The 17,333-nt window shown below is 36.4% G+C and overlaps 3 protein-coding genes across 3 annotated transcripts; 1 reads left to right on the top strand and 2 right to left on the bottom strand.

The window, feature by feature from the left end:
* Positions 1-2,790: 2,790 nt before the first annotated feature.
* LOC105963452 (uncharacterized) lies at positions 2,791-3,491 on the bottom strand. Its single transcript, XM_012987856.2, has one exon. The coding sequence runs from the start codon at positions 3,338-3,340 to the stop codon at positions 2,837-2,839; it is 504 nt and encodes a 167-aa protein (XP_012843310.2). The 5' UTR covers positions 3,341-3,491; the 3' UTR covers positions 2,791-2,836.
* Positions 3,492-4,994: 1,503 nt separating this feature from the next.
* LOC105963434 (cyclin-A1-4) lies at positions 4,995-8,065 on the top strand. The gene is made up of 9 exons (XM_012987836.2): positions 4,995-5,359; positions 5,883-6,210; positions 6,313-6,449; positions 6,563-6,655; positions 6,734-6,867; positions 6,956-7,108; positions 7,194-7,377; positions 7,467-7,601; positions 7,712-8,065. The coding sequence occupies exons 1-9, from the start codon at positions 5,147-5,149 to the stop codon at positions 7,781-7,783; spliced, it is 1,449 nt and encodes a 482-aa protein (XP_012843290.1). The 5' UTR covers positions 4,995-5,146; the 3' UTR covers positions 7,784-8,065.
* A 90-nt stretch (positions 8,066-8,155) lies between these two features.
* LOC105963433 (DPP6 N-terminal domain-like protein) lies at positions 8,156-16,126 on the bottom strand. Its single transcript, XM_088815836.1, is given in 3 exon segments — positions 8,156-9,500; positions 15,165-15,563; positions 15,565-16,126. Coding segments are annotated over 3 exon segments (2,199 nt in total). The 5' UTR covers positions 16,078-16,126; the 3' UTR covers positions 8,156-8,213.
* Between the last annotated feature and the right edge of the window lie 1,207 nt (positions 16,127-17,333).

Raw genomic sequence — 17,333 nt, 5'->3', positions numbered from 1 at the left:
TTTGCATAATATAAATTCAAATTACAGTTCAAATGTTTGTAAGAGAGGTTAAAAGTGTGGTTAAAGAAACTGGAATTTGCCGTAATTACTTGGGAGATAAAAAAAAAAGTCAACGTCTTGACCAAAAAATATGAGGATTTTTTGGATTTTGTAAACAAAAATGAAATCCCATATTTTTTTTTAACTTTTTCTATAAAATCTGAATTGAATGGTAAAAATGGAAGGGTAATATTTATTGTACATCTTATACAAGAGGGTTATTGAGATGTTACACCAGGATGATTTTATTCAATTAATATGGTTAATAATCATTAATCATCCACGAAACAAACATATATATATGTATGTGATTATGTTCAGATCAACAATTAATAATCATCCGATATATTTCATGGTGTATAACATCAATAAACCATATAGATTTAAATTGCATAAAGTCAAATGTGCAGCCTACCGGATTTTGGATTGTTTATTTATTGCATAAAATCCTCTCTATTTTATTTTTCTTCCATGAAATCTCATTTTCTATAAAAGAAGATTTAATGCATTTCATTTCATTATTATTTTTTACGGTGGGGAAATTGATGTATTTTCTAAGATACGAGGGAGAGTTTTATACAATGTTGATTTATTCATTTAAAACTCAATTTTTTTTTTTTTAACATTTAAGCCGATTGCATTTATTTAGTTACGGTATTGAAAAGAAAATATTAATAACTTATTTTTTGGGTGTGAGAAACTTGAATGGATGGATGTAATGAGAAATAGATTATAGACGCGCGTATATAGCACATATATAAGTCGGTCATGATTTTATTTGATATCCAAAACATTTATGACCAAAAATTGTCTTTGATGAATAGTTGCACCAAAAAATGCTCAACTTTCATTAAATTAGGAGAGAAAAATAAATTAATAAAGATAAGAGCTATTTAAGTCATTGATTAACCACATAGCCTCAACTTATATCGTTCGCATATTTTAATTTAGGCATTTTTACGAAAAAGTCTTTGACCGCCAACTTTTATTAATCTCAATTCTGATGTTTAATCTCTTTAGCTAATAAGTTCATTATTTCAACACGTATTATAAACAAAAGCAAATCTAATATTTATGAACGACGTTGACCTTTATATGTCAACTACAATAATATTATTTTTTCTGCGCTCTTAAATCTCTTTTTTTCTCTCTTGATTTTGTAACACAGTTATATTGTTGTTAATATTACTAGCAAATACATTAATATTATTGTCAAATACAGTAATTGTACTAGAAAAATCCGATATATATCACATGGTTAAAATTGTTGTAATATGTTTGCATGAAAATAATTTAAATGTATATAGATGATATATTTATATAATTAAGCTAACAAGGTGTAACCAATACAACCTGAAAATAATAATTAGGGCCCACAACGAGGTGCAACCAATAGAACCTGAAAATACCAATTACGGCCCAATTTGAGTCGTTTAATTTAATTTAATTTAATTAAAATAACCACAATTAATTTACCCAAATCCTATTAAGTGGAGGTTTTAACTGTCAACCGTTTCAACGCCACTTCGATATTATTACATAAGATTCGCATGCATAAAGGGTTTGTTTTAAAGAAAAAAAATTGATGCTGCTGTGTCAGTTTTTATGCAGTTACAAATTATTGTTCATTCTAAAATCAAATTTGTTAAAAATTCGACACGTAATCTTTATTTTGTTGCGAAATACATAAATAGGACAGTTTGAAATAAAAAGAACAAACCCTTTATCTGTTATTCTTTAAAATAGCGATAACATATTTTTAGTTAAATGTCTCGTGCACATATTCTGAAACATTACAACTTACAACTCAAGCGATGATTTGCTCGTCTTCTCCATCTCAATTGACTCAGCTGATTTGTAACGTTAAATTCGTTAGAAACTAATTAACATATATATGAAGGAACTTAGCGTAAATAAAAATCGAAACTCCCCGAAAGTAAAATGATGTTCCTCCTTACCTCTAACTATGCAAGTCTTTTTTTTTTTTTTCTTTTTTTAATTTTTCCTATATAAATAAATAGAGGAATCTTTTATATTTATACTTAAACTAATTAATTGGCTGTATTAATTGTTTAATTGAAGAACATCAAAGCTGCATGAATTGGTAAACCAGGAAGACTTTATTATTAAACATTTGATTAGAAAGCCAATCAACTATCACAAATGAGTCAGCAACTCAAAATGTTCAACTTTGATATCTTGCAAGTGTACTTTCTTTATGTGTCTACTATATAATTATATAAATTCACAAAAATAAATAAATAAAATAAAAATAAAAAAACAAACATACATGAATTGATGTTGTCCACGACTGGGTGAAATTATATTCTTTTAATTTAATAGGAATGATTAATCCTTTAATTTATATTAATTGTGAGTTTATTAATGGTAGATAGTACCAGTACTATATATTTAAAAAAAAAAAAAAGATACAGTATATCCTAAAAAGGTATTGATATGATAAAACGGACTCGAATAGTTAAACGTCGCACTCTGCTACACCGGTTACACGACGACCGTTGCAGGCAATCGAATCTCTTGATAGTTGACCTAATGAAGAGGTGAGGCTATATATCCTTTGTAAGTATGACCTTTGGATGCAGTTGGCTCCTTTTGATATATATATATATATATATATATATACTTAATAACATATATTGATCACTTATGATGAAAAATGCAATAAATAACGTTCATATGATTAATTTATATATCTACAAGTTTGAGAATTATTAAGAGATGAGGCGAATATTTGGAGATTAATTTGATATGTGACATTGCCAAAATAAATAATATTCTAAAATAAACCGAAGGCCGCCCAATCCGAGTCGGTAGTGGGCCGGGGAGATGACCGGTAGGAAGCAAAGGGAGAAGACAATGGTGAGACGGAATTTCTACTTGAAACGGACCACCTTGATGAGGTGTCGTGATCCGAATAGTATTCGGGTTCGGATCGGAATCTTGGTTCGCCCGTTCTCTTCTTCGCATTTTGTCGCCTCTTCAAAGGAGAGCACCCGGACGAGGAAACCACTTCGGGTCGGGCAAGAACCGGCAACCCGGCCCGATTAGAGGAAGAAAATAGGGTTTGGAGCTCCGACTGGGGATGGAAATATAACCCGTTTGGTGGGGGCTTGAGTTTCGGTGGAAACGGGGTTTTCTTCGTTTCGTGATTTTGATGCTTTGGGAATTCGAATTCGAACTCGAGTTGTGGGTCTTGGATCTTGGGAACACCGGGTCGGATCTCCCACTTGAATGGAATAGCACCTGCCTTCTTGAATGAATAATATTCATCTCTCTCCATGTTTTTTTATTAGATGTTTTTATTAATTGAACCAAAATATCTTTTCTTTACTTAAAAACACAAAGTGGAAGGTATTTTGTGTGAAAAGTTATATTATAGTGTTCTATTAATAGAGTTTCTTGTTTGAATAAATGAGACGAGTCCTGGCTTGATTAAAGGCGTGGAGAGTGGGGGATTGAGATATTATTATAAGTTTTCAAATAAACTAATTATATATATATATATATTAAAAAAGAAATTTGGAAGAAATTGAACTTATAAAAATGCCACGTGGACGGTTCAAGTCTTGTAGGCTGTCCAAAAATTGGAGTAGGAAATGAAGCTTCAACTTTGGCATGTAGCAAAGAGAGAATAGAGTGAGCAATCGATAACAACATCGATATTTATATAAATTTAATAATACAAATTCATTTGAAAAAATATTGTATAAATTTAATTGTCATAATATAAAATTGATTATCAACAATAGACTCTTTGTACGTTGATGTTGTCATAGCAACACATCCACACGTTGCAAGCTCGAGGATGCCTTTAAGGTAAGGAACAACCTTCAACCGAATTCGAACTGAATATATATAGAGATGAAAAAGTCTTTGAGAGAAAAACAATTATAACAGATTTGACTAAGAACTAAGAGGTAGATAATGCTTATATATAAGAGCAAATGAAGAAATTTGATTGTTGAAAATTTGAACTAAAAAACATTTAGGAAAAAAAATGAAGAAATTTAAAATTAAAAAAGAATAAAAGGTTGTAATCAGAAAATTAAAGAAATCTAAGTAATTAGATGTTTTTGAGAAAAAAATTGTAAAATTTGTTAAGTAAAATTGACTAAAAGTGTGAAAAAATATAGTGGGAATAAACTCTTATATTTATAGGTTTCTAGCAGGGGTATTTTCATCCAGCTAAACCAACAACTACTTCACAACAGCTATTTCAAACGTGAGAAACAAATTATGAAAAAAGTGTAACGATAGGTTTTTTTTTGTATTTATATGTAATAAAATCGATATTTGATACAAGGTCCATAGTACATGGACGTTTTTATATTTCAACATGAAAAAATTTGAATTTTGATTTGTCAATTACTCAATCAATTAAATATTTCAATTAGTATAGAAGATCTCAAATCAAAAAAACAATAATAACTAAACAATAAGAGTAATTAATGTAAATATGTTACAATTCTCAAAAAAAAAAAAAAACAGTTACACAATTACCCACATAAATTTGGCAACGAAAAGAAAAAATCTTTACCTATATTAAACAAATAAATCATTGGATTCGAAATTAAAAAATAAATTATCAATCAAAATTTCTAAATATGTTAATTAAATTTCAATTTATATAGATTTGTGACACTGTTATTTCTTTTGGCCACATGCCAAGTGACGACCCTGGCTTGAAACAAAGTGAAAAAAACTGCTTTCCCAATGCGATCCGCTTCAAATTCGAATTCAAATTCACCTTCCTTCTAAACCCACAGCCCCGTCACAGTAACGACCAATCATATCTCATCTATCCAGCCATTCATTAGTCTGTGACAGACCGACCCGTCATGATACGGCAACAGCAATTCAAAAGACAAGCTCCCGTGGGCCCCACCTCTGGCCGCTCCTAACGAATACCCGAGTCTGATCCAACGGCCCAGATCATCTCACAAATTCAAAATCGCCCCTTTTTGCCCGCTTCAAAAGCAACCATTAAAATCCCCCCTGATTTTTCCAATAGTAATTCCCAAATTAATTCCTGATTTTCTCTGTTCGAATTTTTTCGATTGATTCTCTTGCCATTGTTTGAGTGTCGATGGCGAGTGCTGCAGGGGCGAGGAGGTCGACGACGTCGTCTTTGGCGAAGCGCCACGCGTCCTCCGCCGCGTCGGAGAATCTTGGGAAGGTGGCGTCCTCCGCCGCCTCGGCGGCGAAGAAGCGGCCGGCGCTTTCTAATATCACTAACCAGAGGCATGCCTCCGGTTCGCTTAATCCGGGTCGGGCGCATTTGCCCGAATCATCCAAAATTGTACGTGTCAACTTACTTCTTGGTTTTCGGATTTCCCTAATTCAGAATCAGGGGTTTGAAGTGATTTTTTTTTAGTGACGAATTCTGAATTTGTTTTTTGACATGAACCTGCATTTTGATTTCTTCTGCTTGTTTGTACTTTCAAGTGGTACGTGTGGTTATGGGATTTTGAAAATGTGATTTTTTTATTTCGTTTTAAACCCCCTGTGAATTAATTTGGTTTCTGGATTCTGTTATATGATTTTTATGTTTGTACATTGTTTTTATTTTTCTATGGGGAAACCGACTCTCCGATTGAAGTTTTCTTCGACGAGATGATTAGCCTTTTCGAGGGTTTTATTTTCGTGTAAAGAGCAGTTTGATTTTTCTCAATCCGAATAGGGCTTTTTTGCAAAATCAGTCCCTGAATTTAAAAATATGATATCTGCATATATGTATTTGCTTATGCATTTAATCATGACTATGATTTGTGTTGTTGTCTTTGGTTAGATGTAATTAGTTGGACTAAACTTCAATTCTGTAGGTACCGTGTTCGACGAAGATCGTGAGCATTAAAAAGGGATCTTCAACCTCCACAAATGCAAGCTTTTCGGGACCTACTCTGCCTCCAATCGTCTCTTCGAAGCAGAGCACCGTTGCTCCAAGTAGAGCAATTGCTCCACCACCCGTTAATGTTTCGCCCGATAAATCTGATTCGTACTCTGTTTCCATGGACGAATCAATGTCCACTTGTGATTCCTTGAAGAGCCCGGATATTGAATATATGGATAATTCCGAAATTGTTGCAGTTGACTACATTGAACGAAAGGCATCAGACATGCTTTGCATTTCGGACAACATGGATATTTCAGGTTTTGTACCTTTCTTATTATCGTCTGAAGATTACTAAGTTTGTTTTTTGATATCTCTGACACATGAATGAATGACCATTAACCGTATTTATGTACTTGCAGTTGATGTATGCAAGCGAGACTTACTTGCAGCAATCGATTCGGATGTCAAGATTGTTGATGTTGATGAGAATCTAGACGATCCGCAGTTATGTGCCACCATTGCTTGCGATATTTACAAGCACTTGAGAGATTCTGAGGTTTGAATTTTTTTTTTTGTTTTTTACGTAATTAAAGCATATACATTTTTTGTTGTGGTTTTAACTATTCGTATATTATTGTTCACTGATTTCTTTTATCCATTTGTTTTTAGGCAAAGAAAAGGCCGGCTACTAACTTCATGGAAAGGGTCCAAAAAGACATCAATGCAAGCATGAGAGCCATTCTCGTTGATTGGCTTGTTGAGGTAACGTTTATCTTTCGTCTTGTCTCGACTAAAACATAACTTTAGTTTTATGCCTGACGACAAATTTGTAAACGACAGGTATCAGAGGAATACAGACTTGTTCCAGACACATTGTATCTGACTGTTAACTACTTAGATCGTTATCTTTCTGGAAACGTGATGGATAGGCAGAGGTTGCAATTGCTCGGTGTTGCTTGCATGATGATTGCATCGTAAGATATTTGGTTCTTTTATTTTCGTTGATTGTCGTATTCTCTCTACTCTCCATATATGATCTCACTTGTTTATGTAACTTTGCAGAAAATATGAAGAGATTTGTGCACCTCAAGTGGAAGAGTTCTGCTACATAACGGATAACACGTACTTCAAGGATGAAGTTCTTGAAATGGAATCTACTGTTTTGAATTACCTGAAATTCGAAATGACAGCACCTACAGCTAAATGTTTCTTGAGGTGATCAATTTAATACATGTTGTATGGTTTGCGAGCGTTGTTTCTTGAGTAAGTTTGTTAATGTATTTGAAATTTTGTCTTGTAGGCGATTCGTTCGTGTTGCACAAGGTGCTAACGAGGCTCCTTTATTGCAATTGGAGTGCTTGGCCAACTACATAGCGGAGCTATCTCTTTTAGAGTACAATATGCTCTGTTTTGCCCCGTCGCTGATAGCAGCTTCGTCGATTTTCTTGGCGAAATTCATTCTTGCCCCTTCAAACAGACCTTGGGTATGATTTGATTATCGAAAATATCGATTAGATATATTCCAAACATGATTCTTTTTTTCTTATGATTATTGTGTACATTGATAATGCAGGACTCTACATTGAGACATTACACCCTTTACCAGCCTTACGATTTACGGGACTGTGTTGTAGCATTGCACGGGCTTTGCTGCAACAGTCAAAGTTCGAATCTGCCTGCAGTCAGGGAGAAATATAGTCAACACAAGGTGAGAGAGAGAGAGAGAGCCCTTATCGTTAATTATTACGAAAATTACGAATTTACCGTCTGTCTTTCAAATATTTAAATGGGCTAACATTTTGTTTATTTGTGTGACAGTACAAATTTGTTGCAAAGAAGTACTGCCCACAATCCATACCTGCAGAATACTTCTACAACGTAAGCAGCTAAGTCTCTAGCAACCATGTTCCAATGCTCCGTTGGATGGGCTTTCGATCTGCTGATTGTAGCCGTTGGATCTAACGAATAAAGTAGTAGCATTTCTTGATTGCTTTATTCGTAATAGAGGATCCATGCCAAACCCTAGGCGTGCGAGAGAGAGGGAAAAGCTACTTACATTTGTTGTATGCTGCTTTTCGTTTAACATTTGAGCCAATTTTAGGATCTTGTACGATGCAGTTTCTTTTTTTAGACCTGACAATAATCACTTCATGTATAGCTTCTTTGTTCTCATTTTTCTTTCACTCTACTTATTTTTTCACTTCGGGTCTAACAAACCGGTAATTGAAATGAAAAACGAAAAATCGAAATTGAGAATGAAAATGAACAAAGGGGGAGCTTTTTATTGCATTGATAAACATAAGAGTAATTTTCTATACAATCAAGATTTTGAGCCACACTGCCTTATAGATGATGTCGATGATTCTTGATTAGGGCTAATATTTAGCCAATGGCAATCATCGAACGAACACTTCAATCCACCATTAGGCCATTCGACATTACCCGGTTTCATTGATTTGGGGCTCCAAGTTGGGGTCCCGTCTTCGTAAGAGTTGTGGGTCAGTCTTCGGATCCACGACCCGTCCGATTTTATCACGAATATATCACCGTAGGGCTGAAAATGGTGCGGATTCGAAATTGGTTCAGCAGAGACTCCAGCATAATCGGAGGTCAATACAATGTGTTTCCCATCCGGACTAAACCACGGGTGGTTGACCCGCCCGCCCGACCCGCTTTGGATCACCTTTTGGAGCCCCGTTCCATTTGGGTGGATCTTGAACAATTCGAACCCGCCCGAACCCGGATTCTCTCGATCCGATGCAAACGCAATCCACTCGCCATTGGGCGACCAATTAGGCATTGTATCTGACCAAGGACCCTCGGTCAACTGATAAAGCCCGTCTTTTTCTCCGTTCAACGCGTCCATTATGTACAAGTTTTTGTGACCCGTTCGACCCGATCTGAAGACGACCCGTTTTCCGTCGGGCGAGGGCGAGGGGAATGCGTTATTTTCGCCTCCTAGGGTTAGCTTTTTGTGGCTTAGGTCTTCGTCGTCCACGTTGATTGATACGATGTCAACTTTCGTGCTCTCGCTAGCGAATGTGGGCCCCACGCTTGTGTACACCACTCCTTTTCTTTTCCAATCCCATGCAGTTGAAAAGGCGGTTCGGGTGGAAACGACCCGGATATCCGACCCGTTACTATTCATCACGTAGAGACCCGGAAATTTCACGTAAGCGATCCGCTCGCCGTCGGGCGAGTACGAAGGGAACGACCCGTCGACTCGGAATAAGGAAACATTCGGCAATGGGCTTCGGACTTTCTCGAGTAGTAAATCATTACTCTCCCCACCACCGCCACCACCCCGACACTTGTGGTACCCGATCAAATTAGAGTCCGGCGACATAAACGGGTTGAAATGGTGGGTATTTGGTGCGATGGGTCGGGTCAATTCGACAAAGTTTTTCGAGTCGACGTCGTATAGCTCTACGTGGCGAAAGTCCGAATCGGGTCTTCTCGTGGCTACAGCTATAAAGCTCTTGTTGGCATTAGAAGCTGCTGGAGTGAACGCGTGTAGACCCGGTGGTGTGACTCTCTGAGTCACAACCGAGTCGGAACCGAGTTCACCCTCTCCGATATTATTAAACGATGCCCTGAAGATACTCCACTGTTGGTCGAAAACCTACACGCAAGTGCACGTATCGTACAAGTAATATAGTGGACAATTAAGTCCGGATATCGAACCCACAGGGAATATTTAATTATCTAATCCTAGACGCTAAATTCTACCAATTATTATCAAGCCCACCCTACACAGTCGAATAAGGATTAATAAACTAAATTAAACTAAATTAAAAACAAGCAAAAACAAGAAAGCAGTTTAAAACGAAGATTTAATCAGAGAAAACGAGCCTAGGATTTTATTCTTCCCCCTATGTGATTATTATTCCCCCAATTCCTTCAATTATACAAGCAATTAATCCGGATTATTAACCTGAGATGCTAATTTAATCATAACCCGCTTCCGCGTGTATTACGATTCTAATACTCTAGATTCAATTACTATATTCCTATGCAATTAATTCTAGAACACAGCATTAAGCACAAATCTCAATAATGGCTACCTAAGAGATTAACTATATTCCTATGTTAATACCACAAATGCTCTTCTACCACAGTTCTAATTATTAACCCGATCTTCCGATTCATGCGATTAACAATAACATAAAAGCGCATAAAGTGGCCAGTTTCATGAACTTAATAAAACAAGTAGAAGAAATAATCCGGAATTAAAACTTGCATAAAATCATAGAATTGGGTTCATAAATCCCACATAGGGTTCCAAATAAAATCCTAGAAATAAAGACTTAGCTACTCGTAATTCTTATGATAAATAAAATAAAATAAATTAATTAAATAAGAAAAACTATGCTTGAATCTTCGTTGATCTTCTTTGCTCTTGAATTTGCGTAAAAAGATTTATCCCCAATTGTGTGCTTGGCTTGGTCTTATATAGGGTGAAGAATTTGGGGAAGAAGGGAGTTTCCTTGTGCAATTAAAATTCCTTTACTGCGCAATTTCGGAGTCTCGGACGGGGGTCTCACAATTTGCACTAAAACTGGGACGGGGGTCTCAGCTTTAAATCTTCAGAATTTTGATATTTTCACTTTTGACCCATATTTTCGCCAAAATTGCAGTTTTGACCCCATACTTTTCCAATTCTTCAATTTGTACCTAAAATACAATAAATCAACTTTTTAAGCACCAATTATCGTTAAAACACACCAAAAGCTCAAATAAAAAGATATGATAAAGTGTAAAAATATACACTTAACACACCCCCAAACTTGAACTTTTGCTTGTCCTCAAGCAAAATCTACCAACAAGCAAATAACTCAACGATAACATCTCATCACATAGATCAGTGATCAACTTCACGTTTTCAGAACTTGCAATTATAATGACAATTCTTAGGCATTCGCAAGCTCAAAATTCAACAACACTTAGTCACTCACCATTACCAAAAACCACAATTCATACAATTGCTTCAAGCATCCAATATTTGCAAATTAAAGATAGAAAGAATTTATACTTACATGCATATGCTTGACTCCAAATACTCACCAAATTATTCTACTCTACTAATATCGAACATTAAGCTATTGGGATCATTGGGGCTTTGTGGCTTTCAATTGTTACGCTCTTTGGCTCGAGGTAGGAAATATGGGTACGTGTGGCTATTCTTCTTGAATTTAGGTGATTACGCCAAAATTTGAAAGATAGGCGTTTGAAACAATGAATTCACCTCTACGGACTTTAATAAACTCGATTCACAAAAGTTCAAAAGTCTCCACTTTTGCTTTTGAGGTAATGGATCGAGTTTTCAAAAATAATTCAACAACTAGTCCTTATTTCTCCCTTCTAGTCTCTTCTTCTTCTTCTTTTTCTTCTTTTTCTTCTTTTTTTTTTTTTTTTTTTTTTTTTAATATATATATATAGAAGCATAGATATTTGTCTTCTTTTTATTTCTTTTTTTTTATTTCTTTTTTTTTTCTCTTTTCTTTTTTTTTTTCGAAGAAGAAGAAGGACCTTATAAAAAATTTCGACCGAACTCCAAGGGGTAATTTTTTTTCAAGAGTCTCCACTTTTCTACCTTATACACATGGCTAAAAGAAAGAACACCTTTTCTCCGAGGCTCAAATCAAGGTTCTAAGGAATTTCGATAAAAGGGTCGGCTTGAAAGGCTCAAACGGTTCAAAGAAGGCCCAAATCATATCCCAAATCACTCACTACTCAATACTTCGTATCATAAATTTCCTAAGGTGAGTCTTAAAACCGAACATAGCATGATCTAGCACAAATTAATTCCAAATTTAAAATACAAAACATTCAACAAAAGCAATGCACAAAATGTGATTCCTAGCAATAATTCGCTTCTAAGTCCCGTTGAATCGAAAGCTAAACAAACATCAAATCCTTATCACATAAAACAAGCAATTTCATCATCAAACATTGATCATCTCTCATCATCATAAATCATAGATGCATTCGACTCAAGCAATTTTTTTTTTTTTTTTTTATATTCCGGAAAAACGAGAAAAACAATAAAAACGAATAAAACCTAATGCATGCAAACTAAAACAAATAAGCACAACACCCCCAAACTTAAAATTTTCGTTGCCCTCAACGAAATTAGCACAAAGTTCAAGGATAGAAAACACCTGATTTAGTCGGAGTCGATGTGATCGGGGTGCTCCTCCCTAGCTCTCTCATGCTTCTCATCATCGGAAAGCTCTCTCGCTCCATATTCATTTGGAATCGTCGATCGGCACGGGAGCTTGAGGCTTCGGGGTCGTCTCGGGCTTGAGGAGCGGCTTTGGAAGAGGAATCGTCGTTTTGGTGGCACTTTTCTTGCCTTTTCCTTTGCCTTTAGAAGATGAAGCTTCTCTCGTGCGGCTTATTTTGTTGGACAAGAAAGTTGGGAGAGAGGTTGGAATAGATTCGTTAAGAATTGGTTGACAATCGAACTCAAAATTTGGTTGGAGCAAATTATCAAACACCTTGTGGGCGTGTCTTGAAAGAGTAGATTTTGAAGATTTTGGTTTGATTCTCTTGCCTCCATTTGTGTGTGGGAGTTTGAGAGAAGGAATGAGGAGGGTTTAGGAAATAATGGGGGAGAAAATATGATTTTTAAACATTTAAAACGCCCCAAATAGGTTCGGACGGCCGTCCCGGTTTTTGTGCTAAATTTCGGACGGCCGTCCGAAATTTTTTCTCCTTACTGGTTGTGGGACGGGGGTCCCACATTTACACCTATTTGTGGGACGGCCGTCCCACAGGAAGTGGTGCAAATTTTTTTTTTTTTTTTTTTTTTTTTTTTTTTTTTTTTCGGACGGCCGACTCGACCCTCGATCACGTTTTCGACCCTGAAAAGTAAAATTCAAATAGTGAATTAGAATGCACACTTATGACAATAAAAAAAAACGAAACGAAAAAATTAACGAAAACTACGAAAAACAATAAAGCTCGGGTTGCCTCCCGAGAAGCGCTAAGTTTAAAGTCTTCGGCCAGACTTTGCTTCTTGAAATCGCTATGTCCAATCCAAAGCCTTGTAGATTGCGCATCCATCCATGAGCTTTGTCACTTCAATTGCAACCGATACAGGGATAGGATTGCAATATGTCAGGGTCCACTTTAGCTTGTAAATTTTCTTGGTTGTAATCAATCGGTACGAAGCCAAGATGGGGTCTTCATCACCCGCTCCCTCAAATCGGTACACAAAAACCTCAAGTCCGCGTATAACCTCCACTTCAAACACATTTGTCTTCTCATCAACCTTTATTGATGCCTTCAAAGCCACGTCAGGAATAATAATAAGATCATCAATTTGAATATTTGCATTAACCACATCCATCTCCTTATTCTCTTGTTCCGAGACATCTTTGGAGTTGAGCTCGATTTCATTGTCTGATTCATCATCTTCAAGTGTCTTCGTAATTTCTTTTTCCCTCTCATCGACACTATTTTCTAGGTCTAAAGGATTTTTCTCATCACAAGTTTCAGACGAATTTTCTTTGTTGCAACCATTCTCGATATTGTCTGAAATATTTTCAAGAGACCTCTTGAGCTTCATCTCTTCCAACATTATTTCAAGTCTTCGGATAGATGCTTGAGTGGATTTCATAAAATCTTCAAGGATGGATTTCCTATAACACTCCTCAATAGTGGGTTCTCGTGGCTTTGCATAATAGGTTTGAAAATCATCAAATTGCGGCTCACGAGGTTGAAAATTGTGGAAATCTTGGCTTGAATTGCTCTGCTCGTACGTGTTGGTGTATGTGTTCCAGTAATCTCTGTTGGTATTATCTATGAAATTATTCGCCTTCGGTGCATACCAACATTGGTTAGCGTAATGTTCTCCACCACATATTGAACAAAGCAACGGCATATTATAGGTATTTTGGAGGTATTCGCCAAACGGAAGCCATTCATATCCCGTTTGAGTTGCGCGAAAATTGTAACCTGACATGTAACCAAAGAAAAAAAAAATATCTTAAAACGAAAAAATAAAAAAATAATTTGGGTGAATCGTGAAAATTGTTCAAATTTAGAGCTAGAATAAAATAAATAATTAAAATATTCCCCGGCAACGGCGCCAAAAACTTGTTGGTCGAAAACCTACACGCAAGTGCACGTATCGTACAAGTAATATAGTGGACAATTAAGTCCGGATATCGAACCCACAGGGAATATTTAATTATCTAATCCTAGACGCTAAATTCTACCAATTATTATCAAGCCCACCCTACACAGTCGAATAAGGATTAATAAACTAAATTAAACTAAATTAAAAACAAGCAAAAACAAGAAAGCAGTTTAAAACGAAGATTTAATCAGAGAAAACGAGCCTAGGATTTTATTCTTCCCCCTATGTGATTATTATTCCCCCAATTCCTTCAATTATACAAGCAATTAATCCGGATTATTAACCTGAGATGCTAATTTAATCATAACCCGCTTCCGCGTGTATTACGATTCTAATACTCTAGATTCAATTACTATATTCCTATGCAATTAATTCTAGAACACAGCATTAAGCACAAATCTCAATAATGGCTACCTAAGAGATTAACTATATTCCTATGTTAATACCACAAATGCTCTTCTACCACAGTTCTAATTATTAACCCGATCTTCCGATTCATGCGATTAACAATAACATAAAAGCGCATAAAGTGGCCAGTTTCATGAACTTAATAAAACAAGTAGAAGAAATAATCCGGAATTAAAACTTGCATAAAATCATAGAATTGGGTTCATAAATCCCACATAGGGTTCCAAATAAAATCCTAGAAATAAAGACTTAGCTACTCGTAATTCTTATGATAAATAAAATAAAATAAATTAATTAAATAAGAAAAACTATGCTTGAATCTTCGTTGATCTTCTTTGCTCTTGAATTTGCGTAAAAAGATTTATCCCCAATTGTGTGCTTGGCTTGGTCTTATATAGGGTGAAGAATTTGGGGAAGAAGGGAGTTTCCTTGTGCAATTAAAATTCCTTTACTGCGCAATTTCGGAGTCTCGGACGGGGGTCTCACAATTTGCACTAAAACTGGGACGGGGGTCTCAGCTTTAAATCTTCAGAATTTTGATATTTTCACTTTTGACCCATATTTTCGCCAAAATTGCAGTTTTGACCCCATACTTTTCCAATTCTTCAATTTGTACCTAAAATACAATAAATCAACTTTTTAAGCACCAATTATCGTTAAAACACACCAAAAGCTCAAATAAAAAGATATGATAAAGTGTAAAAATATACACTTAACACACCACCCATCTTCACATCTACGGTGGAAATACAGAGTAGAATCATCGACCCAGCTCGGCCAACCGCCGTGCTCGATTACTTTGACCCGGTTCGAACCGTCTCGGGTCAAGAACACATAAATATCCGTACCCAGTTCTTCAACATCCCCATCCCAACCCTTTTCCCCGTACGAGGCTACCGCCGTCCAGATTCCCGACGGAGACACGGCGGGGCTGAAATCCGCCACCCCACTCGGCGTCAGCCTCCGTGTTAACCCGGTCGCTAACTCAGTCGAGAAAACAGCAGCCCAACTCGCCCGTGGCTCACCCGGGTCTTCGTGTGTGGAAACGTAAATCAAGCTCCGACCCACTAAACTCGGTCTGTCCTTCATCGAAACCCGCCCGTTTTCCTGCTCGATCGCCACCCACTAAACGAATCTGCAGTTGGTTTGATTTAGATGGAAATGATTCAAGCATGGATCTTGATCCTGTTTTGAGAGGAAGGGTGCCGTATAAAGCATCGAGGTAGATTTGCGACGACCCATTTCGTTCGGTGACGTAAATGAAGTGGGTCGTCGGGTCGGGTTGATCGGGTAGGAGCGGGAAAACGGAGAGAGACGACGACGACGGGAAATAGCCGTTGTAATTGACGGAATTTCCATCGGTCAGACGGATTTCTTCCGGTGAGGCGATGGTGGTAGTAGTAGTAGGGAGAGCGTAGATGTCGAAACCGTAGCTTGATCTTCCCAGGGTGGCAAACGCGATGCTGGTGGCGCCGCCGCTGCCGGCGGTGGACTGGATGAGTGGAAGTGATGACAGTAGGAAATTGAGTAATATAAGGTTGCAAGAAAAAGACTGTCGATTTGGTGTTTTCATTTTATTGATGATTTCTTGAACTGAACTGAACTGAAATTGAGTGTAATGGTTATCCATTCTGGATATGTTTTATCGTCAAGGATTTTAATTCGGTGGTTTGTAATAAAACAAATATATTTGTAAGAAAATAAATATATACAAAATAAACCACAAATTTATACCAAAATTTGATATTTTACAAATATTGCATGGAAGTTTATGTTTACAAAAATTCGGTATGGAGAAATTTCGTTACTGTTTACCGAATCGAAATTTACCGTTCGGTTCGTTAATTACCGAATTATCAAAAAAAATATATAAAATATTTAAAAACTTAATTAATATTTGAATTTTTTGTTTCTTTTTATGATTTTTAGCATTAAAGTAACAAATTGTTATCTAAATATTACTCCCTCATTCTCTTATTATTTGTTACTTTTGTCATTTTTTCATATTTCAAATTATTTGTCATTTTACTATTTCAATGAAAAATTAATTGCAATCTTTCAATTTTGCCCTTCTTACTCATAATTAATTGAAATATAATTATTTAAAAATCAATTAATGGCATAGGCATTTTAGTGATTTGCTATACTTTTTTTTATTATCTATGCATATTTATTGAGTTTCTTAATATGTGTGCAACTAACAAAAGTGACAACTATTAAGGGAACGAGTGAATAATATTTAGGGTTAAATACACATTCCCCTTCAACTATAGAATGGATAATTTGAAATTAAATGAACACTTTTTTCTAGAGTTGGGCAATAGTCTGAGTAGATATTTATAATCGGGCCGGCTATAGCAAATATAAGCCCGTTTGGAATGTTTTTATATTCGGGCCCAAAATCATTTTTCTTGAATGGATTATTTCAAATTAAATGAACACTTTTTCTAGAGTTGGGCCCGAGCAGATATTTATAATTGGCCCGACTATAGCTATTATAAGCCCGTTTGAGATGTTTTTATATTCGGGCCCAAAATCGTAAGCCCACGGCGGCGTATCTGCCCACCACAGCCAGATCGCGACCGCCGCGGGTCGCCCGTGCCCACCACCACCGAGTCAACACCGAGTCTCCGCCACGTGAAAACCGAGTCCCACCACCGATGACCGTACCGTCAATTTCCCACGCCACCTGAAAGAAACTACCACTGTCCGATGAAGAAGACAGGAGTCAACACCAAATAGTCAACGATTCTCTGTCAGTGGTGCAGTGAGCCAGCACCACTGTAGCGGCAAAAAAAATCTCCTGCTTTCCGTTTTTTCCTCTGGTCAAGTTGCAAGAAAACATTTGTTGGGGAATGATTTGATGCGACGCGGAACAGTGGACCC

Source organism: Erythranthe guttata, chromosome 3 (assembly GCF_056151865.1).
Source record: "Erythranthe guttata isolate IM_541 chromosome 3, IM_541, whole genome shotgun sequence".
NCBI lineage: Eukaryota > Viridiplantae > Streptophyta > Magnoliopsida > Lamiales > Phrymaceae > Erythranthe > Erythranthe guttata.
The sequence above is the reverse complement of the archived record's forward strand: the minus strand, read 5'-3'. Positions and strand labels throughout refer to the sequence as shown.